The 25,002-nt window shown below is 32.8% G+C and overlaps 1 protein-coding gene across 3 annotated transcripts; it reads left to right on the forward strand.

Moving 5' to 3' along the window:
• Positions 1-1,093: 1,093 nt before the first annotated feature.
• LOC133185491 (MOB kinase activator 3B-like) lies at positions 1,094-22,756 on the forward strand. Of its 3 annotated transcripts, none has more exons than XM_061320754.1 (7): positions 1,094-1,162; positions 8,638-8,788; positions 10,453-10,546; positions 11,399-11,532; positions 16,172-16,287; positions 22,381-22,467; positions 22,598-22,744. In XM_061320754.1, the coding sequence occupies exons 1-7, from the start codon at positions 1,094-1,096 to the stop codon at positions 22,625-22,627; spliced, it is 681 nt and encodes a 226-aa protein (XP_061176738.1). In that variant the 3' UTR covers positions 22,628-22,744. The 3 variants fall into 3 exon arrangements, with proteins under 3 accessions (XP_061176738.1, XP_061176747.1, XP_061176756.1); XM_061320763.1 differs by lacking the exon at positions 16,172-16,287 and adding an exon at positions 16,853-16,968 and having other exon boundaries at positions 1,095-1,162; positions 22,598-22,756; XM_061320772.1 differs by lacking the exon at positions 1,094-1,162 and adding an exon at positions 4,833-4,938 and having other exon boundaries at positions 22,598-22,740.
• Positions 22,757-25,002: the final 2,246 nt, after the last annotated feature.

The raw sequence follows: 25,002 nt of genomic DNA on the forward strand, positions 1-25,002 counted from the left end.
ATATATATATATATATATATATATATATATATATATATATATATATATATATATATATATATATATATATATATATATATATATATATATATACAGGGTTTTTACTGATTTAAGGACCGTTGTAGAGGTCAAACTTGAAAGGCCTCTTCAGGTATATAAGGGTGTGGACTAATCCCTATACTTATATTGTAAAACTATAGCTTTAACTAAAGTAAATGTGTGCTCATCCCTGCTTATTACTGCAAGAGTGTGTGCATGGTCATTCCTGCTCTGGATTTTGCATCTCTAAGCAATATTCTAGTGTCTGGACATCCCTGCTTGTTGCTGCAATTGTGCAAGATCTGCAGGTGTAAGAAGTTCCCAGTCTGTAGGGGTAAGAAGTTCCCAGTCTGTATAATCTTGTGACAGAGCAGTCTGGTATGCAGACATGCTTGCCAGTGTCTCCAATTTAGAACTGATTAATTGGTGACAGGTGTGTGGTCAACCCTGATTGTTGCTGCGCAAGGGAATTAAAGTGTGCGGACATCCCTTCATGCACCAGATGCTTGTACGTACGTCCTTTGTGGATTCATAGTGCACTGGTGTGAGGACTTCCTTACCAGTGTATTTGAACAGTATGTGCTACCATTCAACAATCCTATATCCTATATATGCACAGTACCTAGTCATTGTAAATTATTATAAGCAGCATGCAGCTCTAGGCTATCTGTTTCTACTATTGGTACGAGCGCATGGGAGTTCACAGGTATATATAGTGACCCCCCCCCCCTTGGATGTTACAGTATAAACAAACAAAGCATTTTGTTTAATTATCTTTAAACTGCATGTTACTCGCATTTCCATAGCACAGTCTCAAAGTACATATTTCTAACAAAGAACAATTTTGTCTACTATCTCATCTATCTTTGACCAATTTCCATATCAAAGCAAAGTGACTTTTTATTTCTGAAATTTTGTTTGGTCAATGCGAGGATATAAATCACATTATATATATATAGGGGGACGAATTATCCCAGTTCGAAATTTTTCTTATTCATTTCGATCTATTTGGGTCAATAGACATGCCATTATTTACTAAAACTTTCACGCGCGCATGCGTGACCGGAAAAAGGAAAACATGTCTTCAAAGAGCACTTTCGCACAATTTTTCTCCCGGGACAAAGTGAGTAATAAATACTGGAATACAAATGTTTAAAGGAAATTTTTTTACTGAGGTTAAATATTTTTCACTTTTGGAAAATAAACAGTTCACTCGTACTTTGAAATAACTTTGAAAGTTCTGTGAAGTGGTTTGTTTACATTCAAGTTTTTAACTTTCACTTCATTCCATCAAAGTCTTTCGTCACAAAAATAATTTCTTTGTTGTTTAATTAAAATTTGAGTTTTTCTGAGCGATTTACTAAATTTCTTCCCACCTATCTGTGCATTGAATTAATGATATTAAAATAGGTCATGTTTATTCGTTGTGATCTGCTTTAAATAGATCACTGCTGTGACTTCAAGTACAATATAATCCACGATTTAATGTTTTTTGTCTTATCTTATAGAAATGCTTATCTTGGTTATGCATGCTATCATATTGATAATTTATATACAGGCATATAGCATCTTCTCAGATATATATTAGTCCTCTTTAGAATGGCAGAAGTGAAACTTAGATTTTAGGTCCAGCAAATCACTATATTAGTTAGAATGTAGTTATTGTGCTTACTAGGGGTGTCACAGTATGCTGATATATCAGTAAACCATGATACATAAAAAATGTACACTATCATGGTACAAAAAATATACCTGTGTATCATGATATAAAACATTTTAAGCAATTTATCTTTGCTGAAAAATGTAAACAAAAAACATTTTCCATTCTTATTTTTTCACAGGTTGTTCTTTTCTCAGTTTTAAAATGAGAAGCAAATCCAGTTTAGATATTTTAATGTGTTGTAGTCAATACCTATAATAATACAAGAACATTTTTTCACCACTGGCCCGTAGGACCTGCCATTAATCAATGAAAACCACAGGCTTTCTGGGAACTTAGCCTGACCCCCTTTTAGCTCACCTCAACCGAAGGCTCAAGTGAGCTCTGATTAAAATTTGGTTGTTATCTTTTGTCATTGTCGTCGTCATCATTAACTTTTCACATTTTCATCTTCTTCTCCAGATCCTCTTGAGTTGACCAATTTTATCCAAACTTACCTCAAAGCATCCTTGGATGAAGGGGATTCAAGTTTGTTCAAATATGAAGGACCATGCCCTCTTTCAAGGGGAGATAATTAAGAATTAGAGAAAATTAAATGACATCTTTCAAAATCTCAAAAACCACGAGGCCAGAAAAGTTGAAGCTTACATGAAAGCTTCATTACATAGTGTACATTCAAATTTGTTCAGGTCATGACCCCCTGGGGGTAGGATGGGCCCACAACAGGGGATCAAAGTTATACACAGAAACGTAAAAAAAAAAATCTTTAAAAATCTTCTTCTCATGAACAGCAAAGCCATGATTAGTAATATCTATACAGAAGCATCCTCAGGTAGTGTAAGTTCAATTTTGTTCAAATCATGACCCTTTGGGGTAGAGTGGGGTCACAACAGGGGATCAAAGTTATGCATAGGAATACATAGGAAAATATCATAAAAAATCTTCTGATGATCAGCAAAGCCATGATTAGTATATTAATATTGAAGCATCCTCATGTAGTGTATATTCAAATTTGTCAAATCATGACCCCTATTGTTAGGATATGGCCACATTAGACAATCAAAAGTTTTATATTGGTAATATATAGGAAAAAATATTTAGAAATCTTCTTCTCAAGAACAGCAAAACCATGATAAGTCATATTGATATGGAAGCAAGTTTGTTTAAATCATAAGTTAGGGTTAGGGTGGGATTACTTAATATATATTTAAACTCTTTAGTACTGAACTGAGTATTGCTTATCTCTAAACAAAGTGCTCAGGTGAACAATGTGGCCCGTGGGTCTCTTGTTTTCTATATGTACATTTACAAAATATCAGCAGAAGTATTCTTTGTAATCAGTAATGATTTAATTGATATTCAGCTTTCTTAAAACAATGTATGTTTATTAGTCCAAACTTCTTGTGTCTTTCTAATGAGAATGTAAATTAGTGAGTCATCTAGTGTGAAGGAAAGTATTACATGTATCATCCTACATTCATGAGTGCTGTTTTGAGAGAAAAAAAAATTACAGACCTGTCAAACTTATCTGATTTTCAATTTGTCTAACTGGTCCCCACTCACAGCTGATTTTACTGACCCCAGACCTGTAGGTTTTGGTAAAGATTGACATTGCCCAATTTAAACCATGCAGAAGTATCCTCATTTGAGTGTATAGTGTTCATAAAACCCACCTACCCTTACTTTTGAAATGACAATCAAAGCAGACATACAGAGCATTAAAAATGGGTAATAATATTCTCTCTCTATAATTAATCTATGGTTACTCAATTGACTTTTTTGTTAGTCATCATCATTTCAAAATTTTCCAGTTTGTCCAGACTTTTTGCTATTCCCAGAAATTAAAAAAATCTTTGTATTTTTAATCATTGATAATATATTATTTTTATTATGGTCCTAACCAGAACAGAAAAAGTCTGAACCAGATTTGCTAATCATTTTACCAACCGGAAAAAACCCAGAGATGTTTATAATTATGTATGGTTTATTAGTCAAACTTTCAGTTAAGACAGAAACTCTATGGAATTTTCATAGAAAGGAACACTGTTTGGGAACCATAGTCCAAGTCTTATATGGACCACATTCATTTTATGTACAAACCATTTCAGATTATGATTTTAGGCTGTAGTAATGTAATTATATACAGTCAAACCTCATTATCTCGAACTCAAAGGGACCGAGAAAATACTTTGAGATAACTGAGGATTTGAGATATCCAGGGTAAAATATTGAAAGAATAAGTAGTTGGGACTTGGAAATGACTTTGACATATCCATGGCATTTGAGATATCTGTGTTTGAGATACCAAAGTTCAATTGTATATATATATATATATATATATATATATATATATATATATATATATATATATATATATATATATATACGTTTACATGTATATATATGGAGAACTTGACTTCTATGACAGAGTTTTATTATTTTATTATCAAATGTATGACCTTATGATGTATCATGGCATTATCTTTCTACACTCCACACATCCTTGAAAAAAAATGTATTATTGTATTCAAAAGGAAGTGTGACAAAAATCAACATTACTGTTTCCTGATCACTTGTGATTTCAGAGGGAAATTAAAGGATTAGTGTGTGTACACAATAGGCCTGACTCAAGAATTTCACATTGTGATGCATCATACGAAGTTATTTTATAATTATATAGGTCTGAAATTGCAATTTTCATTAACAATCAAGATAATCGAAATACAACTTTGCATGATGGTCAGTACCTGTTTAGGCTAAGAATTTTAATGATCAATAAACTTTAGTCATATTCGTGTAAGGAAAAGATTTCAGTGCCAATAATTATCGGTATAGGAAGTGGATGTTCAATTTTGATTTTTTATTTGACACTTTATAGTTAACTCAAATGTAAGTTAATTACATATCTCAATAAAGTTATTGCCCTTGACAAATACTGTATTTATAATCTTAAATCCTTTTTACTACCGGTAAATGCATATTGAATTTCATCCATCAGTTGCCAAACCAATGTCATGTTAACAGATGAAGAGCACAGAGAAAGATGATAATTTTTTTTTTTTTTTGGTGAAACAGATTTTTTCTAAAATAATTGGAGAGTTTCCAGAATGTGGTAATATTTGATAAAAGGTATCGTTGGGAGTCGTGCTACTAGTTGAAGTGGTTAGGTTAAAGTGAACGAGCCTCTTCCTGTGTGAGATCTGTTGATAAAGATGGGGACAGGCTATTCTGCCGAGGCTGTAGGTATATTTTGTAAGTTTTCGTTTTTGTTCTGATTTGAGGGATCACATTAAGGAGATTGTGGGGAGTTGTACAGGTTATATATAATGTTTTTGTCATAGGGAAGTTGTTCTTACATCTGAAGTTTTTAATTTTTAGAGAAAATGCTCCAGTAGAGTAATTATCACAAATACTTCTCACTACATTGACCAATGTGTGCAGAATACTAGTACACTTTAAGAGTGTTTGATGTTGTACATAAGTTTGAGTACCTAAGAAGTTGTGTGTTATTTGCATATTTTTTTGAAAATTTTATTTCTGTACCAGTCACTTACCTGACCAATAAAGAATGCTTGTTTGCTTCTGAATTCTCATTGTGTTGTAAAAGATTGAATTGAATCCATCTTTTATCATTGTCTATAGCTATAAAAATAGAAGGCTTCAGAAATCGTTCATGGAATGCAGCTGTTTTTAGTTTTCACCAATGTTTCCACAGTTTTAAACCTGAGACAATGTTTAACATGCAGTGATGGTGTACTGTGTGGTTTTCTCCCTGATGTGTGGGGGTTTGTTTATTTTTCCATTCTGTGGACACACTGATGGGGATAGTGGCATATGGCATTCATATGTGATTATGATTATGAGTCATAAATTGTGTTTGAAGGACCTTACACTATACACTATTGAAAAATATTCTTTGCACCTTGACAAAATGATATCTTATAAAAATGTAAATATTGCATTTCTCCATTTCATTTTCAAAAAAGGGTATATACCCCCCCCCCCCCCCCATCCCCATGAACAGTGAAGCATTGAAGCAATGAAGCATTGATGGATGGAAATCAATTTTGCATATTTAGTATTGATGAACAGATTATCATTGCTTACTTAATGAGAAAAATACATGCAAATGAATTGTTCAATTAATTTATCATGGCTTAATGAAATGTTGAGAATGCTTGAATTGATTACAAATTGAGTAATACAATGTACACTGTGAACTTTTAGATCAAAGGGCAAATAACTGAGATCTCTTAATTGTGCAGTGTGACATTCGTTGCACACATCAATCCAGTTTTAAAAAAAAATGAAGAGGTAGTAAACAGAGAATTACTTTTTGCATTAAATGAGCAGGGCTATTTTGATGCTGTTACCAATGGTTGTAAAGCACATTATTCTGTAGTATAAAAGTGTTGACAGTTGGACAACACTGTGTTTATTTTAGGGCACATGCTTCATTAACTCACCTGAGCTGTAAGCTCAACTGAGCTTTTCTGATCACCCATTATCTGGCATCCATCTGTCTGTATAATGTAAACATTTTCAATTACTTCTCATGAATCACTTGGCCAATTTAATCCAAATTTCACACAGATTATCTATGGACAACAGTGATTCTGAATTATTCAAATGAAGGGCATCCTCCCTTGAATGGGGAGATAATTAAGAAAAGGTAAAAATAGGATAAAGTCATTATAAAATCTTCTTCTCCAAAACCATTGGGCAAGAAAAGATAAAACTTATGTGATAGCTTTCTGACATTGTGCTGATAATAAGTGTTAAAAGCATAACCCCAGGGGATAGGGTGAGGACACAATAGGGAATCAAAGTTTTACATGTGAATATATCAGGAACATGCAGACATTAACTTTCAGTTTCACTTGCCCTTGGGCAAGTATAATCTCAAACTTTGACTTGTCCAAATGCAAAACTTGGTTGCCCAAATTTAAGAAAGCAAAATTAACTTTATTTATCGCTGCATATGTTTATATGATAAGAAAAAATGTGACCAAATAGACATCTGTCTATTTGGCAAGTAGAGCTAAAAGAAATAAAAACTGATGCTACATTGTCCTTGTCAATTTAACTTGGAAACACAGGTTTACTTTGTTTGGAATGAAGCGGAGTCAGCCGAGGAATGCCACTTAAGTACCTGGCAGAAATCAAGGGTACAATTAATTGTTTTATTTATAAACTAGTGTAAACTAAATATTTATAACAATATACAGTGAAACTTATCTAATCCGGACGTTGTGTAATCAAAAATCGTGTTTAATACCATGTACACTTTAAATCCCTTGCAGTAAATTCATTTGTTTTAAATGTTGTCTAATCCGGAATGTTGCCTAATGAGGCCAATTTCTTTGGAAGCAGTGGTGTCCGGATTAGACAAGTTTTACTGTACATTTTTATCCGAAAAATTCACTTGCTCGATCTGACAGGTACGTTGACAGTTTCACTTGCCTGAATTAAGAATTTACTTGCCCTGGGCAATTGGGACAGCCGATAATGTCGATTTCCTGCATATGTAGCAAAATATCATTTTAGAAAATTTCCTCTCTAGAACCACTGGACCAGAAAAATAAAATGTATATGATAACTTTGAGATGTAGTGTACATTCTAAAATGTTCAAATCTTAGTCCCTGGAATATTTAAGAAAAAAGTGATAAAATATCCTCTTCTCCAGAACTCCATTGGGCAAGTGAAGGAAAAACTAAATGAAAGCTTCTTGACTTAGTGTAAATTGTTCAGATCATAGCCCCTGGGAATAGGGTTGGGCCACAGTAGGGTATCCATGGTCATCCTATTTCTCTTGTTTTTGAGCATATGTATTTGATTTAATCATATATAATTATTAAATAGCAGTTCTGTGGATCCTTTACAGGGTTGTATGATACTCAGATGATCATAAAGGCCCTTGGGTTTCTTGTAGGTTTACATCCATAAAATGGTCCTCCTCATGAGGGGTCTATTTTATGCATTTTATTTCTTATCCTTGTTGTATTTTTGGGGGGTGGATCTCATTTCTGACAACTACTTCCTTCAATCCTACTTCCTTGTACTCGATATGGCAATGGCAAATCTCCATAGACTTTAAAAATGGTAACATACCGGTTTGTTTCATGTTGTCTTTTACACTCTTTGTTAAATACGACTTGTGATACTTTGGAAGTTAAGAAATTTTATTGTTTTTGATAGTTTCTTTGAAGAAAAGTCAAAATTTGTTTGCTATCTCCATGCAGTGAAATAGCTCTTAAGGGACAGACTATACTAAACCACTTCAAACATGCACATGACAATATAACACATCTAGAATATGTTTGGTACAAATTAAAGTTATATAGTTATTTTTTTCTCAGTGCACATCAAAGGAAATCCATATCATATGAATTCACTCTTATAGCAAAGTGAATATCATTCCCTGTGGTTTTAAAACATATCATGAACGAAATGGATATAACAAATTTACATTAATAACGAATCAAAATTAGTCATCCCTGGCACTTCCATATTAGCATGTTCTACTTTACATCCATGTAAATATTTTTTCAGAATTACTGCATCAATTTGCAAATTTTACATGCATGCATGCATGTGTGCGCGGGCACACACAACACATAGAGACATTTTAAACAGTTAAATACTATTGAACATCATTGCATGATAACTGTAGCAGGTATTTTATGTCAGTATCAAAGTTTGAAAGAGAGGTATGATATCCATTTAACTTCAGGTTGGATTGATTGATTGATTGTATGTCATGTATATTGCTTAATACCAAGTCAGTAGTATTTCAGCCATATTTCTGCTGCTGTATAAAGTCTTCCAAAGTGAACAGTCTTATCTTACTGCACAATGAATATAAACATGTGTTTGAAGAGTGTTCATTTTATATTTGGTATCTGTATTCATATGCTTATGTATTTTATGATTGTAGACATTCCGTCCCAAAAAAAGATTTGAACCAGGGACCATGAAGTTTAATTTACACAAACAGGCAAATGCTTCACTGAACTCTGGGATTGACCTAAAGGAAGTGGTCAAACTGCCTCCTGGGGAGGACATGAATGACTGGATTGCTGTTCATGGTTAGTAGTAAACTGAAATCAAATCTTAAGAAGTGAATACAAGTGACAAATGGGATAGTCCAAACAAATTTTTAAACAAGACTGATAGTTTATACAATTTTTAACAGGTCTAAAAAATTTCCTGAAAGGGAAGTCAAGAACAACAACCAAAAATTGACTGTTCCAAGTGTTCCCCAATGCACCCTTAACTTCCTTTGGTTCCCCATTTCCTATTAGCTAGCCTATAAAATAAGTTATTTTTGTGTAGAGTTTCAGTCAATCCGATTGTAGCACATGTTACTGCATTTGTTTTCAAGAATTTTCATATATTATATTGCATTGTAGATCCTCATAAAATATACAGCTTACTCTACTTATATTGAAATCACTTATTTTGAAAAATTGCTTATTTGAAGTAAAACCAAATCCCCAGTCTCAGTTTTTTATCATCTTTGCAATAAAATATTCATTATATTGGTTAAATTGAAATTGCTTTTATTAAATTATCAATTATTTTGAAGTAAATTATCAGTCCGCTGAGCTGATAATGAGTTGCTTTTATAACGGTTATATTGAAGTCCTCCTGTCCATTCGTTATCTGGCTTGGTGACATCCTAATTATACAGGTAGATGCTAAGGTGTCAGTAGATATATTTTACCTATTATATTTTCATTGCATGTTTTTATAATAAATAAATTACTAAGGGGTATCTTGTTTTCACAGATCACATAATGAAGGCACTTTTGAACAGCTGTTAGAACATACGCTTGTGTAAAGGAGAAAAAAAAATTGTCTTTATACAACTAAAATGAATTTATGCCTGCCTTAGATAAAAAATGTGAAATCTAAATCCAAATTAGCAAAGGATTTTGGAATTAATCCGAGCAAATACTAGCATTAAAACTGTGCTGCTGCTTTGAAGCCTTCAGGTCCATGAAAGTCTGGCGACTTTTCCCCTCAACAATAAAAAATAAGATCAGGAAATTAATTAAACTTTGATTGGATAATGTTATACTTTTCTCAAATAAATCTTTAATGAAGGAAAATATTCATTTCACTATTCAAGTGTTGTAAATTAAGCCCTGTAATATTGGTTTGGGTTTGACTACATGTTAAGCTTGGGATCAGGATTTTAAAATGTCTTTATAGGCAAATTCGCTTATTGGCCCAATCAGAGCAAATCTCACATGCATGCACTTAAGTTCATGCCATGTCATCTTGTCTAAACTATTATTATTTATTCTTACATACTTAGTTTCAAAGCATTTCATCTTAAAAAAAAAAATGACAGCTAAAGTCATTTCTGTTATATTGGTCATTTTACTCGTGGAACACACATGCACATGCACAAAATGATATTGGTTCGATATCTGCACATCTACACAGCATGCCTATTAGCTCTAAAAAGTTTTATGTCAATCGGATGAGTACTGGTACATAGGTTCCAAAAACACTCATGGACAAAAAAGTACTTATTAAAAATAATAATAAATATAAGACACAGAGAAAAAAACAATATGTTTCCAATCTTCTTTGGTTAAAATAAAATGGTGCTTATCCTTCTTGCCAATCTGATTATGGCATTTAGGCACATCAAAAAAATAAAAGCTGGTTTAAATAATTTCTTATTTCCTTATAGCCAAGTTTGACTGTCATCTAATTTGCTGTTTACTTTTGATTACAGTAGTGGATTTCTTCAACAGAATAAACTTATTATATGGTACAGTGTGTGAATATTGTACAGAACAGACCTGTCCCACCATGAGTGGTGGACCAAAGTAAGTCAGGAGAGTAACATACCCGTGTAGTGACTGAAAATTACAGAAAACTTTTAACTTTATAAAAGATAACTGGCAGGTTTGAAAATATGTATCAAGCACTTTATTTACTTGGAATGACAGATATGTAAAACAGTTTTTATTTGTACTTAAACCTCATACAGTATAAATATATGTCACACATACACATTTTTATTTGACGTGATATTAGCATTTGTTGAAATGTGAAAGTTTCTTCATCTAAAGATCAGAATGATCATATTTATTACATTTTCAACAGTGAAATACTGTAATGTATCCATTGAATAAAAGAAATATTTTTTGAAAATCTTTTTTAAAATAAAAAACTATAGTTTTTCACTGTGAAAAAAAAGTAATATCAAGAGTGTAACAAAACTCTCCATATGAAGAATGTTATAAAGAAAACACTCCCCATTGATAGCAAGAGTAAATAAACTCATGATACAGACTAAAACTACCAAAGTTTCTCCAAATTGTTCTTAACATCCATGTATGAAATATTCAGTCTAACGACAATGTCACAGTCTGTGACACTGCATTAAAAAATGACAGAGAAAAGGAAAATCAAAGAAAATGTAATTAACCGAAAATTAAATCTTTTGTAGTTGGATTTGGAATTTAATTAGAGTGAGACAGAAAGTTTTTTTTTTTTATTTTCACTTGTGCTTTGCACTCATGAAAACATTTAAAAAATTCTTTCCCACTCATGGAATAAATTCCATATCCAATTACAAAACATCGAATATCCTCTATGTATATATAAGGGGAAGGAACAGGAGAATTTTTTTTGTGTTATGCATTTAAATTTGTTTCCTCCTTACTGCCATATAGATATGAATACCATTGGTGTGATGGCCAGACTTACAAGAAGCCTACAGCATTACCTGCCCCTAACTATATAGCATTATTGATGGAGTGGGTAGAGGCTCAGATTAATGATGAAAATATATTCCCTGTCAAAGTTGGTTAGTATATTAGCAATATGACAGTGTGTCATACTTTTTCAAAAATTTGAATAAAGTTTTAAAACAGAAATTTAATCAATATTGAAAACAATTTTGAAATACTTATGACAAATCATGTTAGTTCATTGGCTTAAAAAGCAGGGTTTGCAGTTGCAAACTGGTTAACAAATCTAAAATTGGTTGGAAAGATGGATATTGATTGCAAATCATGACCCTTGGTGGTGGAGATAGTCCAGAACTAGGGTTAACATGGGTATAAATAGTACAAAAAATCTTCTCATAAACAGCAAGGCCATGATGTCTTATTGATATGCAAGCATTCTTAGATAGTGCAGATTGAAGTTTTTTCAGATCGTGTTAAAATTTTTTTAGTGATTTTTAAAAAAAATTATTTATGGCATTTATATGCATGTACACTGAACATAGCCAGGATAGCTTTTGTGACATTTTTACAGTTATTGTGTGTCATATTTACTGTTATTATGTGTCAAACATAAATATATGTCAATAGGCAATGGTCTTTTCCTGTTATATTCTAACTGGGGACAGTTGGATTTGGCTGAAGATGTATGATTATCAATACACTGTATTTTAAAGTTGAAGATAGAAATATGAACAGTTCATCAATTAGACTACCTGGAAATGGGGAAAAAGGGGGAAAAGAAATGATTTGTTGACCAGTTTGAAGTTGTAATCCCTTCTTTATCAGTAAAATGTTTAATTGCAATATGGGCATATTTTATTATTAAGAAAATCCATGTTTAGTAATATATGTGTGTGTTAGTTGTTGAATGAATATATATATATCTGTGCATTGTTAAAAAAATGACTTGGTGTCAAGTCTCCTGAGCCAAAGGCACAGGTGAGCTTTTCTGATGGAAGAGTTTGGGATGTCAGTCCATCTGTCTGTCTACCTGTCATCTTGTGATATATGTTATCTTTAAACTTCTCACAATTCATTTCCTTCCCCAGAACCAAAGGATTAATTTCAAATATTTACATTTTCTGTGTTTTTCTACTTAACCCACAATGAAATTGATTTGAATGCCATTTTCATGTAGACTTGCATGTACATTGTAGAAATATACATGGAGAAACTTTAGCTAAAGTGACGTCACAATGAGGCTACAGAGACATTAAGAAAAATATAACAATAAAGGGCAGTGAGAAATTCAAACTTTGAGTTTATTTTTGGTGCTTTTAAACATCTAAAATGTAAATATAAGGAATGTCTTTCAAGTTTTGTGTGAATTATTGCTGAGTAAATCATACAGACTTGCAGGTAGGTGACAAGTCTATGTGATTTACAGCGTGCTTCATGAAATATGCTTACGTGACAAGTATGTGTGATTTACACATCAGTAACTCACATAAAACTTTAAAACATTCCATAATTAAACTTGACACAAAGCATTCATGAATGAATAGGTTTCAAATTTCTTCAAAAGAAGGGCCATGTTCCTTTTAATGAGGGAGGTAATATAAGAAATAGAGTGGAGTTATTGAAAAATGTGGGATTACATGTAATAAGGAAATCTGTGAAAAAACCATCCTCTGAAGAACAATGGCTATATTGATATATTGATATTTCTTGATATGCAAGCATTACTATGTAGTGTAGATTCAAGTAATGACTTCAGAAAGTAGGATAGGGCCAAAATAGATGATAAAAGTTTTCAGTAATTTAGGAAAATATATAGGAAAAAATCTTTTTATAACTTTTCCTCTCAAGAAAAGCACAGGCAATATGAGTCAAACCAGTAGGGATTCCTCCTCATGAAGACTACATTCGTGTTTCAAATTATAACTCATGAATATGGCTGAGGCATATAGTTTGTCATCTCCCATCAGACCATCCTTCACACTTTAGACAGTCTCAAACAAATTTTTCAAGATATTTTTATCAGAATTCATACTGTGATGCATATTGATGAGAGCTATTCAACTAAATCATAATTGTCCCTTGGACTAAGGTGGGGCCACAATAAGGGTTCAAAGTTTACATTGAAATACATACAGTTCTGCAAGTTCAACAAGGCTCCATTTTATAAAAACCTCAAGCCTGTATATATACTTTTTAATAGCTAATATTATGAAAGTCCTGACCTTATGGCTTAACTAAGAGGTTTCATTTAATTATGTATTTATTTGTGACTCGGGTGAGCTTTGTGGCATATGAACCTCTTGTTGCATGTAGTTCCCTTAGATATTGATAGATAATCTGTTACTGTATTATGAATATATATGTATTTAGCCAGTAACAAATCATAATGTATGTTAGAGTTACTGTTACAGTTATTATAAATCACATTTTAGTCACAAAAATTTCATTTTTTGATGCTCTTTTATTTTTAAGCAAAAATTTTCTTAGTGGAAATGAGAAGTTATTATCGTAACTATAAATACACAATGTTACAGGAATATGGCAATATTAAGTCTTTAAAATAGATTTGCTATTGCATCAGAAAATGAAAGTGATAATATGGAACGTGAATGATTTACAGCATACAATCTGAAAGATTACATGGATGTGCATAATTCATTTTTCAGTGTACCATTACAGTGTAGCTATCTAAGACATATAACGAAGAATTTTGTTGCATTAAACATAAAGGAAGGCATATCTAGCCATTGTATTTAGGCAGTTATGTTCATTAATTAAATTGTATCATCATGTGGTTGAATGAACTAGCTCTCTAAAAGCTGAAGTCACCTTTTGGTGAATCAACCTTCGATTTTTTCTTAATTGGACCAAAATAAAGAGAACTTCCAAACTGATAAAAATTTTTAGCCAGTAAGAAATTATACACCTTTCTCTGTGTTCTTCTAGAAGTTTAGCGAATGTAAATGACAAAGAAGAATGGCTAGTTTTGTTTAAATGAGTTTGTATCATTTAATTATATAATTACACAACAATTAGGGCCCCGCTCTGCGGGCGCCCTATAGTGATCAGTCTGTCCATCCGTCCGTCCGAGATCTCTTGTCCGGAGCATATCTTCTCTCTTCTTGGCCCAATCTGGCTCATACTTCACCCACAGAGTGTCTTTGGGTAAAGGGTGTGCAGTGACCTTGAACCATGTTTCTAGGTCTAAGGTCAAGGTCATAGCAGAATTATATGAAAAATCCTTGTCCGGAGCATATCTTCTCTTCTCTTGGTCCAATGTGGCTCATACTTCAACCACATAGTGCCACTGGTCAATGGATGTGCAGTGACCTTGAACAACATTTCTAGGTCAAGGGTCAAGGCCAAAAATAGCCTCTCTGTTTAAATTCTTGTCTGGAGCATATCTCCTTTCTCCTTGGCCCAATCCGGCTCATACTTCACCCACAGAGTGTCTTTGGGAAAAGGTCATGCAGTGACCTTAAACCATGTTTCTAGGTCTAAGGTCAAGGTCATAGCAGAATTGTATGAAAAATCCTTGTCCAGAGCATATCTTCTCTCCTCTTGGTCCAATGTGGCTCATACTTCAATCACAGAGTGCCACTTGTCAATGGATGTGCAGTGACCTTGAACAAAGTTTCTAGATCAAGGGTCAAGGTCAAAAATAGCCTCTCTGTTTTAATTCTTGTCTGGAGCATATCTCCTTTCTCCTTGGCCCAATCCGGCTCATACTTCACCCACAGAGTGTCTTTGGGAAAAGGTTGTGCAGTGACGTTGAACCATGTTTCTAGGTCTAAGGTCAAGGTCATAGCAGAATTATATGAAAAATCCTTGTCCGGAGCATATCTTCTCTCCTCTTGGTCCAATTTGGCTCATACCTCACTCACAGAGTGCCACTGGTCAATGGATGTGCAGTGACCTTGAACGAAGTTTCTAGGTCAAGGGTCAAGGTCAAAAATAGCCTCTCTGTTTAAAATCTTTGTTCGATGCATAATTTCTTTCTTGAGAGTCCAGTCAGCCTCAAACTTTACCAATTGACTTAGGGTACGGAACATTTGTGATTTTCCTTCCATATTTTTATAGAGGATATGCAACATTTTTCATAGAGGATATGCAACATTCGTGATTTTTGTGACGCTTTTTGATAGAGGGTATGGAGCACTCGTGATTTTCGTGCCATTTTCTATTATTACAAGGATGATATAGAAGCCCTTTAGACTCAAACAACACATCCCTTTAATAGTACACAAATGTTCCTCTTCAAAATAAACCCTTTTCAGCTACCTTACATTTTCATGTTCATTGCTGAAAGCGGGGCCCTTTGGGATGGCCACCATCTCAATGATATCTAGTTACTGGGTGTTTTTTGTCAATGCAATGATTTAGCTAGCTGCAATAATGTAACCCTTTTCTTTGGGGGGGGGGGGGATGCTGCTTATGATCTCCATAATGGTGCAGGTACGGAATTATTCAGCTCCCACAAAGATTTTGGTTCAGATGTAAATAAGTGACTTTTTTGTTTTCATTTTGCACCTGAACCCAAAAAATCTAGTAATCTAAGAAATAAATTGATCCAAAATGTAAAGATTAGTCCACATATTGGTTAATTTTCATGTATGTCATCATCTTTGGCAACTCTGGCAGTACTATATTCACCCTGCACTTTGTGAATATTGTACTCCTTGTAATCATCAACAACAGTAATTGTTCTACAGTGTATTTACAAATCAAATTACATATTACCACAATGTGATGCAGGTGTGCCATTTCCAAAGCCATTTTTACCAACTGTAAAGAAAGTATTGTCACGTCTGTTTCGAGTGTTTGTGCATGTGTACATCCACCATTTTGACAAGCTGGTGTCTCTAGGAGCTGTGAGTAGATTGGCTATTGCCAGCAACAGTGTAGTCATAGCAGCCAGGGGAAAGATGTCCATGTAACATTAGTCATTTGTTCTAGATGTTTATGTTTGAGAAAATACATGTGTAACACAGATAACATTGAATACATGTGTAATTCATCGGTAATGATAATCAAAGATTCATGATCATAATTTAATTGATGATCAGATGACCCATGCTTGTGGACATTTTTTTCTATATGCTATGCACATTGTTAGCAGACAAGGAACATCACAGAGTGTATTGCTTTTCCATTGCTGCTTTTAGTTAAACTGATAACAAAACTACAAATGATGTGGGGATGTTTATAGATAATGCAATACATTTCCACATGATTTGAGTCCCAATAATCTTTTGTTCCCTGACACTCTTATGCATGTGTGCATGATCAGTCTTAACACTTAACCTCATTCACAGCTACAGCACGTGTACTCTGCACCTGATCTTGCTATACTGTTTAGGATTAAGCTAGGTAGACTTGGGTGTTGCTAGAGTCAAATGTGGATCAAATCAAAGATTTTTTTTCAAATTTTTGTAGGTGTACCTTTCCCTAAAAACTATCAACAAATAGTCAAGAAGATTCTGACTCGTCTCTTTAGGGTTTTTGTTCATGTTTATATCCACCATTTTGACAAGTTGGTAGCCCTTAGCGCCGTAAGTATTAAAGTTGAAGACAAATATACTTGCATTTTGATGTGAGATATGTTAGTTTAATTTATGTATCTCGGTTAAGATAGTCAACTTTATATCAAACAGCATTTTATCATCATCATCATATATACATTAAATATATTTTCCCTCGGATTGAAATGTCCTGCTTTCATTGGTTTAAGTGCGACATGTGACTGCAGGTTAAATATCTATGTCTGACAGGTAAGTACGAATATTTGGAGATATTGCTGGCGCATTGACTATTCAATTCAATATTAGAAATCATTAAAGAAACAACTTTTTGAAATTAAAGTAGCAGTCCTTTTATTTGTTGTGTCTGTGTCACAAGTGATGGTAGCATTTAGATTCGCTCAATCAAGAGAGGAAAAAATTAAACAGAAACAATTAGAAGTAAACAAGGTGCCTCAAAAATTTTTGATAACTTAATGATAAAAGGTGAGATTGATGATTTTGAAGAGTTTGACTGTTGAATGAGAGTTGAGATGTTGGAACTCTTAACAGATTCAATAATCTTGATCATTTCTTCTGTCAATGTCTTTCACACTATGATCCTCAAGAAAATAAACCACTTACTAGGTTCGTTACCAACCGTCTACAGAAATATATCAGGTTGATCAATCTCAGAGAGGGTAAGGCAAAGCCTAGCCATCTGTAGACAGTTGGTAACAAGGCTAATAACTAAAGTAATAATAATACTCAGTTATTCATTTTATGATACTTTTTGGTTGAGTCAACATCAGATTTATTTTTAGTCCTATAGATGTACATATTTGGTAGCAGCATTTCACAGCAGTACTGATGATTTAGTTGATTACTAATCTTGTGCATTCTTTGAGCAGTATATATAGGTACTGGTTGGTTGAGTTACTCCTTTTTGCTTTATCAGTAGTTTTATATTTATCATTTCAATGTTTGGGCACTTCTAGAGCTACATGGCCATGATGTAATAAAATGAATATAAAATACAGGGTTCATATAGCCAAGGATGATTTTCTGGAGGACCACCGAAATATAATAAAACAGATCTAAAATCCCTCTTTCATAGCCACAGCATGAAATTGAGTAACACATTTTTTTTCATTTTCCAACTTTTACACTTCAATAAGGTTCAGTTGCTCTAGAGTCAATAGAATGATTTTTCAGTACTGTATAGGGGATTAATTCCAGGAGTTGCAATTTTCATGTTTTTCCCTCTTCTGACATGATCACGTTTTCATGAATATATAATTCCTGGAATTGGTAAAAAATAAGTAATCTCCCTTTGTTTGACATTTAAACATTGTCTAGCAAGAACAACAATTCTGTATTTTTAAAAGAATGTTTTACAAATGATAACAGTGACTGTCAGCATTCATCATAAGGTATACTTAAAGAGTTTAAAACAAGTGTTCAAATCAACAGGTCTCGCTAAAATTTCCACTCATACGGTATGAAGAGATTGAATTTGTTTAGCGTAGATTAGAGTGTTAGGAAAAAGACCACATTTGAAAAACGAAGAAAGTTTAGAACACATAATTGAATTTATTGATTTTGTGCAAATCTCTGGCCATTCTATGGTAACACATCCTTAGCTATATGAACCTTAAATTAATATGTTTAGGCTGTCTTTGAAAAAAAAAGTTTTCAATATCCTTTTTATTATGCTATGGTTGTCAAAAGGAACAAGTGTGTGTGTGTGTGTAAATATATATATATATATGGCAGGAAGGTGATAATAAATATACTAGTATAATATTCAGGTATAGTACTATTAGCAAGCCTTAACATTTATAAATAGTGCTTTTGGTTTCAAAAGGAAATTACTGATGATTTAACCATAAATTTTAATGTAGTAAGAAAAAAAAATTGTTTTGCCTTAGATATCTTTAGGTGTATTTAAGCAATGGCTTCATATATGATCAAGTAAAAGGTCAAGTTATTACAAACAGTTCATATATATAAAGCTAAACAAGTCAAAGATCAAGTAAATACCTATAAGTTTAAAAAATTGAGTTCAAATATATAATTTAATTTAATTTTTTGTTAATTTAACATAAGAGCATACTCTGAATATGATCAATATTTAAGCTGAGACAAGCTACTCACAAATAAGTTGATGTTACAGGGATTTCAAAAACCTCAGTTTAAAGTCATCATATTGTACATTTTATGGTCTTTATGACCTTGTTAGCAAATACAACTTAACATTTGGTTGTATTTTATACTGATATATTTCATACTAATTTTAGACCTTTGTTTTTATACCTTATTTGATTATGTAAGGATTATTCCATTCTACCTGATCAATACAAGGGGCTCACGGCGGGTGTGACTGGTCGACAGGATGCTTACTCTTCCTAGGCACCTGATCCCACCTCAGGAATTTCTTGGGGTCCGTGTTTTATGCCCTGTTCACAGATCTGTTTGTAGGTTTTAAGAGATCAATCACTGTCCATTATCTTCACCTATTTAGGCTTAAAATTTTCACATAATAATGAGCATGTCTGTCTGGTTTTTCATGCACTAAATCGATCTAAGTTACTTCTTTTTCTTTTTGAGGCACATCTCTATGAAGCCTCATTGCATCCTGTTCTACTAATCATTGTTATGTAACTCTACAAAGTTTATGCCATTGAAAATAGTGTAAATCATTTATGAGATCATGTATTCTGCTGTACTCACCTGTTTGTAATACAGTAGTTCAATATAAAGGAATATTACATAATAGTCATGCAATTAGTTAAAAACAAAAGCAAAAAACATTGTGCTTTATGAAATCAGAAGTTCATTTTTGATAAAATGGTTATTTTATGCAAAATTTTTGAATGATAAATGTTTATGAAAAAAATTTTACAATTTCTGCTTTATACAGAATGAAATTAGGGCTGAGTAAAATTAATTGCCAATCTCAGTAATTTAGATATTATACCAAAGAAACTAGAAATGTCATTTATTTAGGCCTGAACTGTAAGTAATTTGAATACTGGTAGCTTTTAAAATGTGTGTAAAGCAGGAAAATGAGAAACATGCCCTTCCATGAAAGAAAAATTGACTAAAAAACCTTTGTAAAAGGGTGAATTTTTTTTCATTTATGTATGCCTGTCTTAAGACGAGACATAATATGGTATGGCATTAATGTCCCTCTGTCTGTCTGTCAGCTTTTTCTTGTCCAGCTCATAACTTAAATGCTATGAGACCTAGAGTAATCCAACTTTGTCAGCTGATACATCTTGGGTAGAAGGTGTGTTGCACGGTAAAATTGGTTTGCTGTAACCTTTAATTAAGATATGAACAAACATGGCAGAATTCTGTCTGGCTCATAACGGAAAACTATTAGTTCTAGAATCATCACACTTGGTCAATTAATGCATCATAAGTAGTGTCACACCCTACATAAAGGTTACTGTGACCTTTAATTAAGGTGAAATTAAAAAAAACTTAAGTTTTAAAGTTACACAAGCCCTACAGATGTAGGAGTATTGCATTAACCTTATTGAATGTTAATCAAGAAATTGATATACATTTTTTTCATGATATACTATAGAGCTAAATATAAAATACAGGTAAATATCAGTATCTCGAACATGGGATATCTCGAATACCCCGCTTATGTCAAAGTCGATCACCGGTCTCGGTCGTGTTCTCTATATAAATGATTTAAAAAAACTTCTGATATCTCAAACACGATAATCTCGAATACCCCGCTTATGTCAAAGTATATTCAAGGTCCCAAGTCCTAATTTTACTTTGCTTATGTCGAAGTGAAGTGAATTTTCTGGTCTAGTGAACTTGCCTGCCTGTCGTGACTTCACACATTCTCGCCAGTGGCTATTAATTAACACCTTCTAAACCTGGCATATCTTAATCAATCCCAAGCTCATGCCGGGTATCAATGACACGGTAATTGGTATGACAGCTTGGGTGTTTGTTGTAATCTACGACCGATAAAATAAACCACTTCACAGCCATTCAGAAATTAATACAGACAGTATTACCGTCAATACATTTAATTATACACTCTATATGATTAACATCGTGAATTCATAACGCACAAAGATTTTTCAAAATAAACTTGAATTAAACAGTTATGAATTAAGTTGTAGTGCGTAATGCGCAGTGATGTGATTGATTGTGCGATTGCTTTCAGGTTTATCTTAGTGCTACATAGATAACCATGATAGCCATTTGCCGTTTTCATTGTTTATTTCGTAAAATTTATGTTTTATAGTAGTTCTGCATAATGTAATAAGCTGTTAATAAATTACACATAAACAGTATAAATACTGATTAATTTTTGTATCTTTAATTCTCATTGGGTCGGACAGCATCAAGGACAACGTCCCGATTCCAACTCTCCGAATGTTAACAGAATATTGTTTTACAGACAAGATTGATAATTGACAAACTTGAGTAATATATGACATGAGTTATTTGATTTACAAGTAGAGTTAAAGATTATATTTTTAAATAAACAACAATTTAGTCACTCAAAGCACAGTCCATCTGGTCATATCGCTCATGGCTAATTAACACAATTAAATATTTTATAATAGATAGATCTGGCAGATTGAAGCGATTATGACAACTCATTAATTAATAACAAATATGTAAAATTTTGACAGAAAAAGTATTCAAAGTGATTGTCAAAATGTCCAAAGGTACATTTTCATCTGTGACAGTAGTGCTAGATAACACTGCGTACTGAATTTCATTAAATAATATTTTAAAACTTCGTCTTTTTTCTTTTCTTATGTAAAAGGTTCTTCAACTATAACACTAATGATACATCCCGTTTTAGCTTGAAAGAACACAGCCTGGATAATGCAGTCGCTGTATTTTGGATAAATGCAATAAATTGTTTTATGATTATATTATGATTTTACACCATAAAGAGAACAACAACATTGTTTTTCTTAAAATTTATTGGTTGAGTCTTAACAAAAAAGACTACATGATTGGTAATTCATGTGTTATGCATGAAAAGATGCAGTCAAACCTCGTTATCTCGAACTTGATGGGACCAAGAAAAAAACTTCGAGATATCCAAGGATCGAGATAGCAGGGGTAAAATACTTAAACAATAAGTGGTTTTGGACTTCTAAATCACTCCGATATATCCATGGTATTCGAGATATCAATGTTCAAGATACTGAAGTTCAACTGTATATACGAACATATGGGAAGTTACCAATTCGAAATGGGAAGACAACTTCGGATATCTCGAACTCCCAGATATCTCAAAGTTTTGTCCGAGTCATTTATGGCCCATGGGCTTTACTGGTAATTTGAATTGACAAGGAGAATATTTATCTACATGCTCAAATTTATGTGTCCGGAAAGAATGATGACTTTAAGTATTTATGTGGGCTCTTTGTTTTTCTTTTTTAATGTGATTATATGCTTTTTATTTTTCAGGAAGCTCATGTGAACACATGTTACAAACACTTCTATTACTTTGTAACAGAATATAACCTTGTTGACAAAAAAGAATTAGAACCTTTGGTGAGTTTCTTTTTTCTTTTGTGAAGTTTTTCTAAAGGTTATTTGGCAAAAATACCATGTATGTATTTGAATAATTTTCAGTATATGTTTGCAAGGCTCAGAAACTCAACTTGTTTATTTTTGTTTGTAGAGAGATATGACAGCCAAAATTTGCCACTGACCAAACAGAAGGATTTATAGCTGATGCAGTTTCTTAGTGCAGAATATTCAACAGTGCATAAGATAACAGAAGTTGTTTATAAAGTTTACAAAACATTTGAAATTTTATCCTTTCTTTTTAATACCTTCTCCTCAGGGAGGGCAGGTGAAAGTTGTCCATATATATATATATATATATATATATATATATATATATATATATATATATATATATATATATATATATATATATATATATATATATATATATATTGAAAGTTTCAAAGAAAATATTGGTTTTTCCATTATATAAACAGAGGTAAAATAATATTGACAAAAATATTGTTAATATGTATTTTTAATCAAGAAGCAGACAAGTGTTTGGGTTTTTGGAATTTTGTTTATGAAGGATTGTTTTTGTGTAATTGATTTTAATGGTTTGCAAAAAGTATTTTTGTACAAGTTTTAACATTCTTTTTTAATCATTAATGCATCATTCATCACCTGTTTTCTTAAGATTATTTGCCTACTGAACCAGAGGTTCAAGTGAGCATTTTTGATTGATGATTGTCCAGCGTGTACATGTCTGTATATATGTATATGTATGTTTTTAAATTTCCTTCTCTTCTTAAGAACCACATGGTCAATTTCAAGTAATCTTGCCACAGAGAAATCTTTGTCTGAGAAGAATACATATTTCTGGAAAAAAGTGTTGTCACGAGACAATTGGCCAGAAAAGAGAACACTTGTGTGAATACATGTGCTACCTAAATGAGTGCAGATTCAAATTTGTTTAAATCATGGCAATTGGAGGCTAGGATGGGCTTCAAAAGGGGTCAAAGTTTTGCATGGAATATTAATTTTATAGGGGAAAAAACACTCAAGAACATCAGGACCACAATTATATACATGCTAGAATGGGGCCGTAATAGGGGGTCAAAGTCATGGTAGGTAAATCTGTGTAAAAAAAAAATGTTCTTAAGAGCAGCAGGAGTCTAGTCTTTTTAAACATTTGAACAAGCATTTTTCATGCAATGTAGAATCAGTTTTGATCAAGTTTTTTGGGCTAGGATGGAGCCACAGTAGGGAGTCAGAGTCATCTTCTCAAGAACAATAGGACTGCAAGTGGCATTGATATGCAAAGAATATGCAAGAAGTGTAGATCTAAGTTTGCTAAATCCTGACCCCCATTGTTAGGGTTGGCCCACAATAGAGGGTCAATTTCACATTTTTGTGTATAGGATTATAAAACCCATAATTTACTAGCAGACTACAAAACTATTTTCATGTAGTATAGAATCAAATTTGATCAAAGTATCATACCACAAACTAACTTTGGGGGAGTATACAGGAATCACCTTGTCCATCTGCCTGTCTGTCCGTCTGTTGGTGCAATCCTGTGTAATCTGAAGCTATAACTTTGTAATGGAGAAGCTCATACAACAAAGTTTATTTATGACATAAGGGTGTGTCATGACCTTGACCCAAGGTTCATTCTGGCAAGTTCAAGGTCATTGGTAGAAAAAGTGTAAAATTCATGTCAGGTCCATAATTTTTTTTAATGGAGAAACATTAGATACCCATATTTCATTCAAAAATTACTTAATACCAGAGGTTGTGTTATTTAACCAAGGTCATTTGATAAGTTCAAGGTCACATTTACAAAATTGTGAATGGGCACATTGAAAAATTGTATAAAAGGTATTATTTTGTGAGCTTGCTCACAGTACCTCTAGTTGCCCTAGGTGCTAAAATGGGGTTCAATAGGAGGTCAAAGTTTTATATTGGATTAAGAAAAACTCTGTAAAAGGCTTACTATAGAGAATAGCAAGTCAAATCGGTTTTAACACATTTTCATGTATTGTAGATACCAGTTTGTTTAAGTCATGGCTCTTGGCTGAGTACTAAGCCACAAAAAGGGTCCAGATTTTTCATGATAATACTGCTAATAAGAAAAATCTTTAAATATCATCTTCTGAAGAGAGAGGACAACATTTACGTGTATAACCATCCTCATGTAGTGTAGATATAAATTTGTTTTGATCATGGCCTCATGGACAAAGGTGGTGCCACAACTTGAGAACAAAGTTTTATACAGAAATGTATGGAACAGTAAGAAAGCTATTGTTTGTAAAGTTGACATCAAGCCTCAATATGCTGTAAATTAATTTGTTGAAATCAAGGACTTATATTTGGAAATGACAGTACGACATTTAGTCCATGTACAAATTCATTTTTCAAGAAAAGGGTGTTGACTCATTTGAGCATTGTGGCCCATGGACCTCTTGTATTGTACCCTTGCCAACCACTGAGATTGTTATTTATAAGTAAGAATTTATAATAGTTTATAAGTAAGAATTAGTAACATTACATTTTAAATTTAGTCTAATATTAGAA

This window comes from Saccostrea echinata, unplaced genomic scaffold (assembly GCF_033153115.1).
Source record: "Saccostrea echinata isolate AGI-Se365-2 ecotype Australia unplaced genomic scaffold, CSIRO_AGI_Sech_v1 ptg000001l, whole genome shotgun sequence".
NCBI lineage: Eukaryota > Metazoa > Mollusca > Bivalvia > Ostreida > Ostreidae > Saccostrea > Saccostrea echinata.

What these genes read in the sequence shown, in the direction of transcription:
- LOC133185491 (XM_061320754.1), top strand. Translation starts at nt 1,094, where the DNA reads ATGCGTGACCGGAAAAAGGAAAACATGTCTTCAAAGAGCACTTTCGCA. An exon ending in AGCTGGTGTCTCTAGGAGCT is followed by an intron (nt 16,288 to 22,380) that starts GTGAGTAGATTG and finishes TTTATTTTTCAG; the next exon opens with GAAGCTCATGTGAACACATG. An exon ending in AAAAAGAATTAGAACCTTTG is followed by an intron (nt 22,468 to 22,597) that starts GTGAGTTTCTTT and finishes TTTTGTTTGTAG; the next exon opens with AGAGATATGACAGCCAAAAT.